At 43.0% G+C, this 18,936-nt stretch overlaps 1 protein-coding gene across 1 annotated transcript in view; it reads right to left on the bottom strand.

The window, feature by feature from the left end:
• SNTB1 (syntrophin beta 1) overlaps nt 1-18,936 on the bottom strand; it is a 240,201-nt gene that overhangs the window by 83,492 nt on the left and 137,773 nt on the right. The window contains exon 3 of the mRNA XM_030303870.2: nt 11,525-11,732. Within this exon, the coding sequence (XP_030159730.1) occupies nt 11,525-11,732 (208 nt within the window). The remainder of the gene's footprint in view (nt 1-11,524; nt 11,733-18,936) is intronic.

Here is an 18,936-nt window from a genome sequence, read left to right as displayed (position 1 = left end):
TCATTGCTAGTGCTATTCTAGAAGTCTTTCAGGACAAGAGGAAACTGTCAATTCTAATCAGGGCAGGAGAGGCTTTGGCCAACGGGTCATCATGACCAGAAACCAACTCTTGCCTAGTCTTCTCCTCCTTATGATCCCCAAGTTTTCACTCTTTTGTTCTTATTTTCCAAGAGATTTCTTCCACCCTTTGATCTTCCTCTCTAGAAGGTATTCCCAGTCTCTTTCCCCACCTCTGATCTCACCAAAGTTCTAGACCAGTAGACCCCCACAATCCCCAATGGCAAAATAGCAATAAAACGATGGTGTATTTGCATAATTCTGAATTGTTTTTACAACACTACACGGATGGTGAGGTGCACGGGATGGAGCAAATTATGCCCTAGACTGAAAATCAGAGAGACATGAATTTTAGTCTCACCCGTCAAGCAAACTAGCTGCATGATTATGGCCAAGTCACATACCATTGCCAATTCATATTCTGTTATTTTTTCTGTCCCTCTTAGCTCTAAAGCACTGTAAGAATCTGATTCTCAGAACCCATGGAATAAGTAAGGCATGCATCTGACTTGTGTTATTTACCAGGGACAACACAGCAATGAGCTAGCTGAGCCTAGGGTCCTCATTTTCTGACTACTAATCCAGTGTTCTTTCCACTATGAAGGAAGATAAATTCGTAAAACATAAAGAACAGCCACTCGAAGACCATCACACCTGCATCTCACTCAAAATTGACAGGCTTGACGCGTTGAAGTAAGGAAATCCCTAAGTTACACGGAGCGTATGGTCTGAGAATTCTCCTGTGCAAAGATGATTGTTGAGAACACAGAAATGAGGGTGAGACGACTGGGTCACTCCTCTCCTCTTCCAACAAAGCCATGTTGAACATACAACGTGAGATCGTACTGCATTCCCAGAGAAATCTGTTGCAGTGCCTGCAGGTAGCAGGGACCATACGTTCTGGCTAAGACTCACTCATTCGGCAAACATAGACTGACAACCTGTTATTTTCCGGACCCTGTCTAGGCACTGGAGCAACAAGCCTACATAAGAAATTGCCTCTTTTCTCTGTAAGGTTGTAACCTGCAGGGCAAAAAACAGATCAAGGACTATTACAGGGTCTCTCCCTGAATCGTGAAAGGGAAATGAGTGAGAATAATTCTGAGAGTCTCTCTTGACCTCTAAGCCTCCACAAAGACCCTCTTTCCATCCTGACTCAGGTCATACGCCGATGTGGATGTTCTTAAATCAGACTCTAGAATTCTAGATCCATCTTTTTCTATTCCTAATTCTAAATTAAATAGGGGCAAATGGGTGGCTCAGTCGGTTAAGCGTCCGACTTTGACTCAGGTCATGATCTCACAGTTGGTGAGTTCGAGCCCCGCGTTGGGCTCTGTGCTGACAGCTCAGAGCCTGGAGCCTGCTTCACATTCTGTGTCTCCCTCTCTCTCTGCCCCTTCCCTGCTCATGCTGTGTCTCTCTCTGTCTCAAAAATAAATAAACATTAAAAAAAATTAAAATAAAATAAAAGGCTTCAAACTTAATCGCTTTGATTTAGCTTATGAAACCTGAACATACCAATTTGAAAGAGTTTCAGGATGAAAAACAAAGCACGTTAATTTGCATTGCTTTGGCAATATTGCAGCCTAGTCCTATTTGAAGTAATAAAAAGCCCAAGCCAAAAATGTAAGGGTGCAAAGTGACTCTGAAAATGATACTGAGAATGTCAAAGCATTAAAAAACAATTCTTCTATGGTGTGAGGAAGAACGTCATGAGTAAATGCCAGGGTGAGTTACTAGAACTTGAATATAGTTGTAAATAAAATTAAACTGCCAGGTGGTGGCTATAATCATCTGTGTGTCGGCTACTATCTGTATCTCTTTGCCACTTGAAGATCCTGTGTACATGGGCTGGACTGTTTTTCCCCCTGCGAACACACGAGTGATTACCGTGGATATGGTTGGTCCTCTGCCAAAATACCCTTTTCTAGGTGGAGCATTCAGCCCTCACCTGATGTGAAGAATCCCTGCCCACAGCTTAAACCTTCTCTTCCTCTTACACAACTGCCCCAGGCAGATGGGAGTGGCCTCTCCTTACCTACAAAGTAGCCCACAGCCAGCAGCTGACTTAAACAGGGGTATAAAACCCCAACTCTTCAGCTTAAGGTGGGCAGGGCGGGGGGGGGGGGGGGGGCTGTGCTCTGTGCTGCCCTTCAGGCTCCAGAGCCCCCTGTGGGATCTGGATGAAGCTAAGTTCTAGCTGATACCACATCTTTATTTGGCTTCCCTCCCCGCCCCACCCCCCTCACCTATCTTGTTTCACTCATTGCTTTACAGGTTTCTTCTAAGTGTCCTTCCTCCCTCAGTAAATGCCTCCCCAGGGAATCTCCATCTCCGACTTGACTTCTGAAGAGTCCTAATACACTGATCAATGTATTGTAAGGCCTGAAATTTCATGTGCTGCCTTAGCATCTCTGAGCCTCACAGGGCTCCTGCTCTCATCTGATACACCCACCACCCAGTTCCCTGTACTCCCCCTCGTCCTTACCCTAATGGGTTTTCCTTCCCTGACAGCCTGCAGAATGATTCAAACAAGCCAATCCCATACTCCCATGGGAAACAGAGAGCACGTCACCTGCTTCTTACTACAAGGCCTCTCCCACAGTCCCTGCCGCTTCCCTCTGTCCCCGAGCAAACCTATGTGGCCCTGCAGTGCTTGCAGCATCCTCCTGGGCCCTGAGTAAATGCGACTAATGAGTCGCTGCCAGGCTCCTCTGTCCAGTGCTCGTGTCATGGGTTCTGCCATCTCCTACTTGGGGGGGAGGGGGGGGGTGTCTCTTCCTCACCAAGGGGGTCAACAGGTGATCGGAATAATTAAATAATGGAAATCAATAGTAAAATCTATTTTTTTTTTTTAACTAAAGAGAGGGAGTTCTTCTGGAAGAGATCTATTTCATAAAGAAAGGGTGATCTGTAACAACCAATAAGATAAAATAAAGTATCAGAGTCTGCTGGCCATATGACCGAGCACAGGGAGCTTTCAATCTTGAGTTCTACATACGTCTCCAAGGATATCAAGTAGGGCTCATATGAATTTGTGGGAATCAGCCTACAAGGACAGAATGTACATGCCCCATGTCTTCTACGTGGGCAGCACTGATGTCTCCACCTTGGTGACAAGGACTCCCGTTACTAAATTGCACTGTCAAGTGATGCAGCGAAGTGGGCGTATTTTCATAATTCCGTTATGGCGGCCTCCCTGCTACTCACCCACCCCAGTTTTAGATCCCTGATTTTTGAGAGAATGGAAGATGGGGGCCACTTGAATTCCATTCACACTGGCACCTACACTTTAAACACTTGTAGTGCAAGACTAACAGGAAAATAACCAAGCTGTTGCCGGTTTTCCTCGGTCTTGTTCCATCACAGAGGTGATTCACTCAGGAACTGGATGACTGCCTTATAAAGCAGCACAACAGACCCATTAACACTTAATTGCATTAACAGTCTGTGTTTCCTAGCATAACAAACAGTCTTGATTTAGGGATGATGCAAGTCAGGGGTAGCCTGGACAGTATTTCTATTTCTATTTATCAGATGGGAGTTCCCTCAGGTCAGAGACTATTTTCTCCCTGGAAGAAGTGGTGGGAAATTCCCACGTAGGTGATTTTTAGGCAGATGGTGGAGCTGATATATTTAGAGGCTCCAGAAATATCGTTCCCTTAATTACACTGTCAAGATCTTGATTACCGGCAGCCTGTGTTACTCAGGCCAGGGCTCTTTTACATTTGCATTTGAGATCCCTCTCTTAGATAGTTGGGCAATGCAGCTACAGAATGAAATTCCTTGGTTGCTTATATTCATAGGGAATTTTAGGGGATGAATAAATTGCTATCGTTGGAACTGAAAATTAGTGATGGTCTAGTGAATTATGTGAAAATATATGGAAAAGTATGTTGATAGGTAGAGATAGATAGGACATGGATGGATAGGTAGAGGTGAATATAGAGAGAGGCAGATGGATGGAGAGAGGAGAGAGAGAGAGAGAGAGAGAGAGAGAGAGATGGATGGATAAGGACAGATAGGCTAGATGAATGGGTGGATAAACAGATATAGGAAGATAGGAAGAGATGGATAGACCGAGAGAGACAGACAGTTCTGACTTCGCACAGCAGCGCTGAACAATAAAAAAGACTGTGTAAACTGAAACCACACTAAATGATCTCAGTCACTTGGAAAAATCAGGATTGGTCTCTAGATATGCAACATGTTGTATTAAAACATTAAAAACTGTCTTACTCTCGGTTGTGAATATACAGGGAAATGAAAAAATAGTAAATATAAAACATATTTACTTAGTAATCTATCATTTAAAACATTAGAAAGATCAAGAATGAAAATGTGTTATTTCTTTGTCAAAAACTTGAGAGAAGTGTGAACGGGGCTTCTTGCCTTCTCGTCATGTGACTCGGAATTCGGAGTGAGCATCTTCTCTCTGCCTTGACAAGCCATCCTACTCCTTTCTAAGTCTGGATCAGCCAGCAACATTTTATCCTTTCTACTTTCAGGGATGCGAAATGTCTCTGAAAGTTCCCCTGTTGTGAAGCGTCTCACTTCTTCTGGGGTACATCACTGACTTCTGGCTGCACGTAAGGAGTCTCTTGAATGGTACCAGCATTCACACCCCCATGGTCAGCTAGTTCTTCTATAATTCCATTTATATTTGGGGGGAAGCTCACTTCCAGAATTGTCACTTTTCATTTTACTGCACTTTCACCCTTTTTGGACATCTCCCCCTTTCTCTTATCCATTCTTACAAAATGTCATAGATTTATTACTAGGAGACAAGGCAGAAACACAACTACCCACTTTGCAGTCTATGTGTGAATGAACAGATATGCGGTGACCGATGGCCCACGGATTGTGAGAGAAGGCATGTGATTAGTCACAATCTGCACGTCAGCTATTCACACAGGGATTTTTTTGAATGAAAAGCTGCCAGCAAAGTCTGTACTTTATGAAATTACTTGCAGGTAATACAGCATAGTCACTGAAATTTGAACTATGCTGTTGAGACTGGGGATACTGACTTGAACCATGATAACTGAAATTCATAGATACTGGAAACACTCAAAGCAAGTGTGTGTGTATCTTAGTCTTCGCCTAACCTGTCCTATCAAATACAATTTCAGCCTTTGTTGGACCTGTTCTCTGGGCTTCTGTAGTACAAAAGAGGAAGAAACAGAAGAAGGGCAGAGGATTATTGTGTGAAATATAAAGGCAGGGACTAGCCAGAGAGGTGTAATTGACTGACATAGTCAAGAATACAGGAAGAACACAGAAGAGAGAATCTCTTCTTCTCAAGGGTTTTCTTCTTTTAGGGTTATGGAAGGAATGAAAGTAGTTCAAGATTAGGATGGAAGTCAACAGGAGAGAAAAGATTTTAGTAAGCGTTGCACCGTCCTGTTTTGTGAACGCCCCCTGCTATAGACCGAATGTGTCCTCCAACCCCCACCTCCAAATTCGTATATGTCAAACCCCTCCTAGTGTGACGGTATTTGCAGTGGAGCCTTTGGGAGGCTCCACTCATGGAGGGTGGATCCCCCATGACGGGATTAGTGCCCTTGTAAGAAGAGAGTTACTTTCTTTCTGCCAAGTGAGGAGACAATGAGAGGGCTGTCTACAAATCAGAAAGAGGGTTTCACCAGTACTCAACTATGCTGGCACCCTGATCTCAGACTTCCAGTCTCCAGAGCTGTGAGAAACAAATTTCTGTTTATAAGCCACCCAGTCTATCGCACCATTACAGCAGCCTGAACTGATGAAGACACCCTTTATTTTCACAAAGACAAATAAAGGATAGGAGTTCTTTTGATAAGTCTCTTAGTTCTGAAACCTGGCTTTTTGTATGTAATATCGCTCTGACACTGGATTCTGGCAGTCTCACATATATGGACCCATGTTCCCTGGATCCCTTTATTAGTTCAGCTTAGTGGAAAATTCTGGACATTGGAATTAGAAAGAAGGGCTCATGCTCTGTCTCTGCCACTTACGAGATGGGTGAAATTACTCAACTTCTCTAAGCTGGCCTCATAGGATAGGAATTATTTAAGGCACATAGCTTGAGACAGACTAGGCACATAATAAATACTAATTACCAACTTCCTTTCCTTTAGGAACACCCTGGGGAGGCACAGCTATATAAATGTTCCCATTTAAAAATCAGAAGTGGAAATGACGAAAGCTGAGAATTGAATTTGCAACTCAGAACTCCCAGCTGGGTTTTTTGTTTGTTTGTTTTGTTGTGTTGTGTTTTTGTGTTTTTAATCTGACAAGAAATGGTTTGCAAACTAAGATGACAAGGTAGAGCAAAGGCAACACCTGATGAACCCAGCACAAAACAGAATTCAGCAATTCTGCCATGTTCCCTGTTGATCAGTGTTTTTCTAAGTAGCAGGAGAGTCTGAGCTCAGTTCCTTTTTCTCTTGTCTGAAATCTGACTGATCATTGAAAACAGCTCAGTAACAACTGCAAAAAAATTAAAGAACAATGACTGAAGAGTGTGTTTGGGACATACTGCATTTTACAGTTCAGGGTGAGGATTAGCATTTATAGGCCCTTTTGAGATAGACTGGGGCTTGTAAGGAGTGTAAAGGTTTGAGACTAATAAGAACAAGGGAAAGACCATATTGGTACACCTGACCCATCTACAGGTGCGGGTGCTTATAGGGAAAGCAGCACAGGGCCTGTCACTGTTACTGTCATAGTTCCGAGGACCCTGAAGTGAAGGAGACCAAAAAAAAAAAAAAAAAAAAAAAGGCCCCAGTTCAAAGACTATTGGCCCAGTGCTGACTTTGACACTGTAGGGAGTCCAGAGAATGGCTACGGAGTTTAAGGAAAGAATAAAATCAATTGCAATGGATGAGCTGCAGTGGATTCTTTTAAAAATTAAAGTAAAAAATAAGGATGTCATCACCTTGTCCCACTCTCTAATTATTCCTGTGTCTTGATTTAGACTGTGACTTTAGATAAAACACTTTGCATTTTCTGGGTCCCAGATTCCTCATCTGTACAAAGAAGAGGTTGGTTTAGATCAATGTCATAGTTCAGGCTGTTAGAATATCATAGATTGGGTGGCTTAAACAACAAACATTTATTTCTCATGGTTCTGGAGGCTGGAAGTGCAAGATCAGGGTGCCAACATGGGGTTCTCGTTGAGGGCCCTCTTCCTGGCCCTGGAAAGCTACCTTCTTGCCATACCCTCACACGGTAGAGAGAGAGGGCTCTGGTTTCTCTCTTCATCCCCTCAAAAAGCACCAATCCCATCATGGCACTCTATGCTCTGACCTCATCTAAGCCTAATTACCTCCCGAATGCCCAGCCTCCAACATACGGATTTGGGGGGACATAAACACTCAGTCCCTAGCAATTACTTCTGGGTCCCTGCTCTCTGATATTGTGTATGAAGATACATATACAATACTACCCACCAAATCAAAGTCAACTTATCTGCCCAGCTTTCAAGATCTTCCATAATGGGGTGCCATCCAAGGTATCAGATTTGCTTGTCAGCTTCCTCCTGGATGAACCCTCACCTCCCTTTAGACCAGTCTCTGGCGTGTCCTCTCTACAAGTTGTATTAATCCATTACCACTTTTTTTTCCCCATATTCATCCTCTTCTCTTGGAGTGCACTCAACTCTCTCCATTGCCTCAAGAACTAGCCATTTTGTGGGAGTCATTCTTCCAGTCCTCAGACCATATTGCAGGGAATGATTATATTAATACAAAGTTTTCCTCCTGTGTAGTACAGAGGAGGTTTTAGGATTAACACAGAGAGGATTTTAAAAGGGAAGCTACTGGGGTGCTTGGGTGGATGAATCAATTAAGTATCTGACTTCAGCTCAGGTCTCTGTCTGTCTCTGCCTCTCAAAAATAAATAAACATAAAAAAAATCTTTTAAAGGGAAGTTGTTGTTCTGTATTATTTTAGTTCAGGTAAATGCAGTTCTAAGAACTTGAAATTAAATTAAAATGTACAAATCTTGTCCCAGAGCTGCCATCATTAATCACAAAATTAAAGATTAACAGTATAGGAAAAGACAAAAGACATCAATTTAAGGTAGAGTACAGCTGAATATATATAGGATCACACTTTATATCTTTACAAATACCAAGTGAATTCTCTGATATTTGTGATAATATAAGAAGGCCACAGTATTAAGGATTTGCCATTCATTGTAACATTTTGCTGAAAACCGTTTGTATGCCTCCACACTAGGATTCAGTATTAAATATTTAATCAAAAAAGATTCCGGCTTGAATTTTTTTTCCCTAGGACTTGATCCATGGTAATCTTTGAAAAGTTTTGAAGCTGAAGGCAATAAAAGACATTCTTCTGATAATTGTCCACGGTAAGTCATTACTGTTCTTAGGAACACAGTACACAACGCAATTTGAAGAAACATCTGTAGTGGTTATCTGAAATTATATCATAAGAACAATACTATTCTGAAAACAAAAAGAGCTTTTTAGGAGCCTTTATTACTGCTCCATGGGAATGCCTAATAATGTGTCTACTGATAATCTGGGATAAGCAGACAACTTTTAAGTGAGAAAATGGAATCTTTGGAAAAACTTTCAACATCATTAATAACGACACAATTCTGTTTTCCAACCATCTAAATGGTAGGGAAGTTCATGTTGAAAGAGATGGAAAAAAGAAACTCCAGGAGTGGACAGCATCTCAGTTACTTGGAAGGCGGAGAGATGTGTATGCTGGACAGCTCTCTTTGCCCCTCCGGGTCCAGTCTCTACCCTTTTCCACCCTGCTTGTGCCTTGGGAGACAGACCTTGTCGGAGTGCATCAGTGGGGCTCCCTTGCCTCTGGCTTCCAGTCAGCCTCGGCCAGTGGGAGACACTGGCAGATCAGCGGGCAGGACTTGTACGGATGTGCTTCCCTCTCAAAGGCCTCAGCTCTTGGTGGTGGCCCTTTTCTAGAGCTGCAAGTCCCGCTAGCTTCAGGTAACCGCTCCTTTTCCTTGTTATTGCAGATTAAGGGATGGTAGTGGCCTCGTGCCATTGGTGCCTCTGGAGTACTTCTCCATCTCTTCTTGGTTTTCCTTACCTTGGCCACACCTTTCAAATTACTGCTGCATTAAATCCTTTCCAACCATCACTTTTAGGTTTGCCTTCCACCTCCTGCCAGGACCCTGAAATCTGCAGAATATCTGCCAGTCTACCCAGACCCTTAACCAAGGGAGGACATCTTTCATCCTCATCTTCTCCTTCTAGAGTGAATGTCTGTTGCTCTGGCTTTTCCACAACCCATTCAACTTCTCCTAGCACAGCAGCCAGACTTTGCATTAGAGAACTGCCTGTCCCCATCTGTCAGTGCACATGGCTTGGATGAGGCTGATCTCAGTACAACCCAGGGCTGAACATCTGATCTAAGTCAGGTCAGTTAGGCTTAATCTCAGGAATCTCAGTTCCAATCTTCTGTGGGAGGCAAAGAGGTCTTTATTCAGTGAGACAGGTACCTGTAAGGGGCATCACAAGCCTGGAACTGTTGGGCCAAGGTCGAGGGCTTGCCTAAGTGTAAACCAATGAAGTGGGCAGGGTGCAAAAAGATGGAGAAGCAGGTCTAATATCATTATTTGGATCCCTGGATCCCACCATGCCTGAAGTTGATCCTTGGACACTGTAGTTTTCAAAAGTGGTAAAAAATAAAAAATAAAAATTTAAAAAAAGTGGTATAGCACTTTTTTGCTCAGCTGAGTTGAGCTTTCTGTTGCTTGCTATGGAAAGATTCCCCCACACATTTGGAGAAAGGAAAAAGTAAAGAGTGTTAGAGACTGTGACTTCTAAAACGATGTCATCCAGATTTGCAGTATTGTTTTCACTGAGAACCCCAGCCCATAAGGTTTCCAGAAGCTACCTGTGGGTTTTGTTTATCATGCCCTGGGGGCTACCAAGACCTGCATTGCCCCTTTCATCCTCTGAAATCTGTGAGAGATGGGACGACACCAAATCAAACAACCCACTCTGTGTTGAATTTTGTGGCTCAGACTCAGGCATGAACTGGTGCAAACAAAGAACAATGGTGGAAAACAGCCGAATGCTGTGCTCAAGTATTATTTTCAAGTGCTGTTTGACTGGACCTTCTCAGATGACACGGTTCACTGGCAGGGAGGCTGTTTATTGCAACAATCATTATTCCCATTTACCTCCTATTACAATGTGAGTCACTGGGAGGTCAGACCATTCCAAAAGCCCAGTGTTCCTGAGCACTCAAGGTCAAGTTCAAGGGACAGCAATCAGGTATAGGGATAATGGCAAAGGCTCAATCCTTTGAAATGAAGAGAAGGGTTAATTCCCAGGAGATTGTGGCAAAGGGAGTTTTACTATTTTCAACATATCATGTAACTCGGGAAAAGAAATCAGAGTGAACAGTGTTAACATGACCCCAGGTCCTTCCCACCGTAGCTGTCCTCCCCAAGAACAAAGGTTAAATCTTCATTCATCCTTATACACTTCCCTCTACTCCTGCCTAGCGCCATGCCTTGCACAACATTGGTGCCCACAAACGATGGCATTTAGGGCCTGCTGACTTAAGAATACAGATAAAATATAAAATAATATGTCAAAAGAGTTGCTGGTAGTTGCTAAGGACTCCTTGTTATTATTATTGCTATTATTTGTAAATGTATCTATCTGTGTTAATAAGCACGTTCATGAAAACACACAGAACCCTCCCCCCCCTTTTTTTAAATTTTTATTTATTTATTTTTTTTTTAATTTTTTTTTTTTTCAACGTTTATTTATTTTTGGGACAGAGAGAGACAGAGCATGAACGGGGGAGGGGCAGAGAGAGAGGGAGACACAGAATCGGAAACAGGCTCCAGGCTCTGAGCCATCAGCCCAGAGCCCGACGCGGGGCTCGAACTCACGGACCGCGTATTTATTTTTGAGAGACAGAGCACGAGCCAGGGAGGGGCAGAGAGAAAAACGGAGACACAGAATCCGAGGCAGGCTCCAGGCTCCGAGCTGTCAGCACAGAGCCTGACGCGGGGCTCGAACTCACGAGCTGTGAGATCATGACCTGAGTTGAAGTTCGGACCCCCAACTGACTGAGCCACCCAGATGCCCCCAGAAACCCCCCTTTTAAAGCAACATTTGCAACTTCCTTACCTCAAAAGGCAAAAGCTCCATTTTGAGTTTATTTTCCCCAACCTTCCTATGTGTGAGAGTCAATACCCATCCGCTCACTTAACTCATTCATCCATTCAACAATCTGTGGCCACCTGCAATCTGCAATGTATTGGACTATATCTGGGGGAGCCAGAGCTGATGAAGACACAGCCCCCATGTATAACACAAAAGCAAACCTGGTGGAAATGGCCAAGAAACCCGAGCAGCCTGTGAATGAGGGACCCAGCGTGTGGCACGAGGTAACTGACTTCATGGCTGCAACAGGTGCTGGGGAATCACTGGGGAAAATGACTATTACCAGGGGAGCATTTTCCTTACCTTATCTGCAAGCCAGCCCAGATGCCTGATCTCTCGGCTCCCAGCAATGCCTGTTTTCCCCAGCTGCTCTCTGACCTCAGCAATCACTTGGGTCAGCAGGTCACTAACATTGGAATGGATGGCACTGAACCAGGCCTGGGCAGTGGCTGAGTCCTTGCTCCTTAGAATCACTGTGTGCTTAGCATCTGGAGAGTGAATTTCAAGCTGCCTAGAGAAGCAAAGAGAGAAGGGTTAGAATGTTTCCTGGCAGATCATACTTTGTCAAGTCTGGGCCACAAAAGGTGAATGAATTCTTTACTTTTACTTTTGTACTCTGTCAGTTTCACGTGGTTTGTCTTAATGCTCCCATCATTCATTCCTTCCTTTATTTGTTCAACCACAAACATCTACTGAGTGCCCAGGCATTGTTCTAGAACCTGGGGACATCAACTGAATTAAGGCTATTTAGATTTCTTGTTATTCGGCTGACTGGCTTATCAATAGTATCATATCAAAACTTCCAAACTATGAGCTGATGTTAATTTGTTTTACCTCTTAATCCACAGAGGATTGTAATAGTATGCTCACATCCTTGCTGCTCCTGTAGGAAGTATACTGAAATATCTAGCCACACTCTTAATCCTACTGCTCAGTATTAATTGGGAATATTGAAGAATCATAGATGACCAAACTTTGTACTCCTTAGGAATCCTGTCTGTGGCACATTTACCTACTACTTACCCTTAGACATGTGTGTTGAAGAAGTAAATTGGCCTAGGAAGGGGTAACACTGGGCAGAGAGATGCACTAACAGTTGTTCTATTTAAAGTCAAACAGGGAAGGAAGGAAGGAAGGAAGGAAGGAAGGAAGGAAGGAAGGAAGGAAGGAAGGAAAAAGGAAAGGAAAGGAAAGGAAAGGAAAGGAAAGGAAAGGAAAGGAAAGGAAGGAAGGAGAGAAAGGAAAAAACAGAGGAAAGAAGGAAAAGACAGAAGGTAAGGAGAGAAAGCAGAGAGAGGAGAGGAGAGGACAGGACTATTCCATCACCAAAAAGCCCTCCCTCCAGCTATCCCCAGTTGTTACAATGCTCCCCTCTCCACTGCCATCCCAAATTTCTGGCAACCATTAACCTGTCCTTCACACCTATAATCTTTAAGACAGGTAATTTTTATTATAGGGAGAAAAAAAACCCCACATTTATTCATTCATGTATACATGCAAATAAATACTTTTACATTCGTGTTTGTATCAGAAAGATGTAGGGATTGGGAAATTCAAACTGAATAAAAATGACCCATTTATTATTTTGTCCCTTCATTATTATGCTACAATTCACTGAATATTTACTATTTTTAAGTTTTTTAATTTTTTACGTTTATTCACTTTGAGAGAGAGAGAGACAGTGTAAGTGGGTGGGAGGCTGCAGAGAGACAGGGAGAAAGAGAATCCCAAGCAGGCTCCTCGCTGCCAGTGCAGAGCCTGAGGTGGGGCTCGAACTCGTGAAACTGTCAGATCATGACCTGAGCCCAAACCAAAAGAAGAACATTTGGCCGACTGAGCCACCCAGGCACCCCAAATATTTACTATTTATAAATATATTTCTCCTAATATTCCCAGGACTGATACTATTAATCCTATGTAACAGAAGAAAAAAAACCTGAAGTTTGTTCAGAGAGAGGAAGAATTTACTCAAGGCCACACAGTGGTTCTAGGATTCAAACCTATGTTGGTTAGGCTCAAAAGCCCATGAGTTTAGATACTGTGTTACAGTGTCTCTCCTCAAGACTGGACAACATTCAGTAGGGGAGCACCCTTGTCTTCCACAGCTGTCTCGAGTCTATTCTTATGCTCAACAGTACCCTTAGTTCCTGAGTTTCAAACTAACAATTTTGCAAATCACCTGAAAATAAGTCCCAATGCAACCTGGCCTCCTTTACATTCAAAACCAAACTTTTAGAGAGAGTAGACCTTTTTACTCATAAACTTAAATTAGAGAAAAGGAATGATTTCGAAAGTGGAATGTCTCTGGGGGAGTTTTAGCAATAATTAGCATTTTTTTTTTTTTTTTTTGGTAAAAAATGTGCAAAACAAGACTCTTCGCTAAGACTCCAAAGGTTTCCTGTGATAACACAGGGAATTCTTTAGGTGACATTTGTCCTCACTCAGAAGAAAAAAAAAAATCTCATGCCTCTTGGGCACTTTTCAAAGAAACGAGAGATAAATCTTGCCCAAAGTTCTTACTGTTCAGTATAGTTACATAACCAAATACCAACCAGGGTTCTCAGAAAGCATTAATGAGAGTTCAAGGCACTTTTGCTTGTTTTTTCCTTATTTTAGAGATTTTATTTTTTACTTTATTTTTTAATTTTACATATGCAGAGAGTGAGTGAGCAAGGGAGGGGAGTAGAGGAAGAGAGAGAATCTTAAGCAGGCTCCACAGTCAGTGAGGAGCCTGATGTCGGGCTTGATCCCATGACCCTGGGATCATGACCTGAATGGAAATCAAGAGTCGGACACTCGACTGACTGCGCTACCCAGGTGCCCCTTAAAGATTTTATTTCTACATAATCTCTACACCCAATGCGGGGCTCAAACCCAAAACCCTGAGATCAAGAGTCACACGCTCCAGCAGCTAAGCCAGCCAGGGTGCCCCTCAATGTGCTTTGCAAATTATTCCAACATGATCTGTTATTCTCTAAATTTAAAACCTGCCAGTATTTCATTTGCAGTATTTCCTTTTGAAGACCTGGATTTGTTTTTAAACAAATGATGGCTTGGGAAGCCGCCACTCCCCAGGTGTCACACACACATATACAAATGATGCCAGCAAAAAAGAAAGGAAACCAAAAATATCTTCTTTGTTGGATTGTCGGCATGCCCCCAGAGGAAAGCTGACTTGTAAACAAAGGTACAGGCTAATGATGCAGAGGTCTGTTTTCCCCAGGCTTTGACAGCATTTATCATCATTAATTTTTAAGTAAACTTTTTAAGTATAATGTAGACAGAAATGTGTACAAATTGCAGTGCACGGCTCAAAAGTACCTTTGTAGAGGGAATGCCTTTGTGTAACCACCACTCAGATCAAGAAACAGAACATTACAGGTGCTCCCTTTCCAATTATTGTCCCCCCCCCCAATATCACCACTATCCGGATATCTATCACCGTGGATTACTTTTATCTCAGGCAAAACCTAGGAGTTTTTGTTTGTCTTCAATTGTTGTCGTTGCCTGAAGTACAGGGAGGATCTTGGACTATTTCTGGGGCAAAGTAGCAGGTCCTGTGCTTTTCTCGTGGTGGTTCTCAAAGTGTGGCAGAGCAGCAGCAGCAGCAGCAGCAGCAGCAGCAGCAGCGGGGGAACTTACTAGAAAAGCAAATTCTCAGTTCCCACCCTGGAGCCACAGAGTTAGGAATTCTGGGGGTGGGGCTCAGGAATCACCCTCCAGGTATATCTGATGCAATTCAAGTTTGAGGAAGTGCTGCTCTATGGGTTCATAAGAAGCCCTGAGCTTGGTTGGTTGCCAGGGCTCCCAGTGGCTGAGGAGGACATGCCAAAAGGGGATCGAACTCCTCCAAGCAGCCTCAAAGTCTCAAAGAAAGAACACAGAGGACACCATAGGCCTGTGGCTTTTTATAGTCCAAAAAAAAAAAGGGGGGGGGGCAGAAAAAGCTCTCAATCGAAAATATTCTTCAGACACCCCTGAATAGGTTTTGGTTTTTGTTTTGAATCATTTAACTAAATACAGATGCTTGGACCCCATCCCAGACCTAGGAATTTCCAGAGGTTGACGCCTGAGTATATGCTTTAAATGTTCCATAAATTATATGGATTAAGGGCCATGGCAGGCCTCTCTCAGCCCAAGTTCAAGCCCTCTGCAGAGCTGAGTGTCATCAGAAGGCAGCACAGCAGAGGGCTCCCGGGCAGTGCATTAGCTGTCCACGGCTGTGTCACAACTACCCCCGTGATTAAGCGGCTGACAACCCCAAACGTTTGTTATTTCAGTTTCTGAGGTGCATGGATTTGAGAGTGGCTTAGTGGGGTGTCTCTGGTTCAAGGGCTCTCGTGTATTTGCAGTCAGGATGTCAGCGGTGGCTTTGGCATCTGAAGGCTTGACTGGGGCTCCACTTTTTGGATGGTGCACTCATCTGGCTGTCTGGCTGTCTACAGGAGGCCTCAGTTCCTTGCAACATGGGCTTTTGCAGACGCTACTAAGTATCTTCATGACATGGTAGCTGGTTTCCCCCAGACAGCAAGAAGGAACTGCTATTTATTTTACCACCCAGCCTCTGTTATTATATGTAGAGCACCGGGTGGAGACCGGGTCGTAAATACATATATATATATATATATATACACACACACACACACACACACACACACACATATATACATAAATACATATATATATATATATATATATATATATATATATATATATATATAACTAGCATGAACCTCAAATACATGCCCGTTAGCCTAATTTGTCACTGAAGCTCATTTTGCCAAAATGTGACCCCGTGCACTGCATGTTTTACAGCACGAAGGGACACAGAAAGAAGTTCCATTCCTGGGCTGGCTACGTTCCTTCAGCAGCCCATTTTCCCACCAATTTAAAGTACATGTGCTGGACAGTAGCTGTGAAGCACCTAGAGTTTGGGTTCAGGCTGGCTCTAAAATCTGATGGCTGTGAAGCACTAGGCAAGTTACTTAACTTCCCTAAGCCTCAATTTCCTTATCTGTAAAATGGCTCAATACACTTGCCTCTTAAGGTTATTGGGAAGACCAACTGAGATACAATGCGTGCGTGAGATGTCAAAATGCCAAGCTGGTCTGATCAGGTCTAGTTTGCCATGAATAGTCTTCCCAAACGTAGGGGCCCCATGTAGCAGGAAGAGTCCTCCCAGGTGGGCTTTGGTTCAACTCTTTTTCAGAGTATTTGGACTTGGAGCAAAGTCTAGTCCCAGGAAAAATGAAAAAGTCATACAAGGACTATCTCTAACATCCTGGAATGGAAAAAGGATAACTTTGGGAAGAGCGGCATGAGTCTTCTGCGAGATCTTGGATGATTTGGAGCAAACCTGATAATACATCCCCTATTATCCCATCTACCTCTGTTCTACCCAAAACAGCCACACCAGGCTCATGTTTAAGAGCGTAAGTTGCTAAGATTTGCAGCCATCATTAGAGCTACAAACGTTTGTTGATGCCCCCTGTGTTTTCTCAACTACCTAAACTAAGCAACCACGAGGATGAAAGGAGATGGGAAATTGTTTTACCTTTCTGGAATATTTTGCTGACAGCATACCCCAAAAGAACCACTTTCAAATATTTCATAACACCCATTTTTTTAAAGCAATTTCAACTCCAATAACTACTTCATCAATTTGCAAATGCACAGGAGCTAAATATGAAGACATAAAGTAAAAATAGGGGAAGGAGGGGGTGGGAGAGAAAGAAAAGGAAAATAGGAAAAACTCAAGGGTGGGAAAATTAAGGTGTGCGAAAATGCTACAGTGGCCGGGTAGCTGAAGTCATTAAAGTCAGGGAACCAAATCCACATGACACAATGGAGGTGCAAAAACACGGGGCAGAACAGCGAGACTCGTGTCATGCCACTGATTTAAAAATGATGTATATAAATGCTTGTAAAGGTGGAGACTGTGCTGGGAAATGTATTCAGGTGGGTTCAATGAGCAGGGAAAGTGTGACAAGAGGAAAAGACTGGAAAGGAGATTTCACTATCTCACTTTCTGTCTTCTGAATTTTGTTCCACGTATCCATTGTGTGTACTCACTGTGTTGGAATGGCAGCGAAGGGGGAGGGGAGCAAGAGCAGGTAGATTGGCCTGTAGATTAACACAACCTTGTCTCAAGTCCAAGTTCTGTCATTTATGAACTATACTCTCTTATGACTATCTGTGGTTCCGTCTGCCCAATCTCCATTTCCCCTTTCTGGCACCAGGCTTTACACCCCCATTCTCAGCTTTATTAGTTTGGGGGCTCAATGGTGAGGGTTGTAGGTGTGATATAATTTAAGTCATGGAGATTCAGGCCCAGGATTCCTGGAGGAATAACTGTTAAGGAGATGGGTTTTTTTTTGTTTTTGTTTTTGTTTTTTCCTCATCATATATACAAAGGGATCAAATAACATCATGGATCAGAGGGTCTGCCTGCAAACAAAGCCAACATTGAGGAAAGCAGAGCTGAGAGTCCTGGATCCAGCCATACCTGACACACAGCATATCTTTGTACTTTTCTCCTATGTTCCCCTTTCTGCTTAATTTGAGTTGGGTTGTCAAATACAACTAAAAATCCTGACTCATTCACTGACCACAAACAGATCACATGATTTCAATGAGCCTTGAGTCTCCCCTATAAAATAGGAGTGGTGGTGGTGATGATGAGAATGATGATGAAGTGATAATGATGATTATAATGGAGATACTTATAATAAAACCGTCAGAGGTTACTAGAGCATCAAATGAGATAGTGATTGTGAAAGTGCTCTGTGAACTTGTAAATCCTGATGTTAGCAGTTGTCATTTACGCTTTTGGCATTTTAAGACTCTTTCGTTGGCTCGGAAACTGGGAAAAGGAACTGTATTAGTGAATACAATGCTTGTGAACTATCTGCACATACAGGCACATATAAGCAAGTTCTCTCTTTCCTAGCTGCACCATAAATAAAGAGACAGGCATGTAAATCCTAGTAAATCTCTTGAGTTACAAAATAGACATGGAAACATGTGGTGATTTCTTAATACAAGAATTTCTTAGCACGTGTTGGGGGCCACAGAGGCATGGAGAGTACATGGTCCCTGTCCCCAAGAAGCTCACCATGTATAGTAGGATGAATAATGTTGCTGCAAATTCATTTCTACCCAGACCCTCAGAATGTGACTGATTTAGAAATACAACCTTTGCAGAAGTAATTCATGTAAGGCTGGTGCTGACGTCCTTTTCCCATTAACTACCCACTGAATTAGAGTGGGTCCTAAATCCAAGGGGGTGCCATTGTAAGAGATAGAAAAGACACACAGAGAAGAAGGCAATATGAAGATGGACACAGAGATTGGAGGGATGTATCCACAGCCAAGGAATGCCAAACATCGGCAACTACTGGAAGCTGGGAGAGAGGCGTGGGATGGTTTCTCCCTCAAAGCCTCTGGAGGGAACCAGCCCTGCCAACTCTTTGATTTCACACGTCTGGCCTCCAAAACCGAGAGAGAATAAATTTCTGTCGTTTTAAGTTTTCCAGTTTGTGCCCACTTTGTTACGGCAGTCCTAGAAAACTAACACACCATGTAACTATCTTCTTGCGGGTAGTTGAATGAGAACTGCGTTAATGTGTAAAACACACAGATGCTTAAAGTAATTTGTAAGATGCAGATCGCTTAGAACTATGGCAATCATGCTTCCACTTCAACACATATTGGCG

This window comes from Lynx canadensis, chromosome F2 (assembly GCF_007474595.2).
Source record: "Lynx canadensis isolate LIC74 chromosome F2, mLynCan4.pri.v2, whole genome shotgun sequence".
In the NCBI taxonomy this organism is placed as follows: domain Eukaryota; kingdom Metazoa; phylum Chordata; class Mammalia; order Carnivora; family Felidae; genus Lynx; species Lynx canadensis.
The sequence above is the reverse complement of the archived record's forward strand: the minus strand, read 5'-3'. Positions and strand labels throughout refer to the sequence as shown.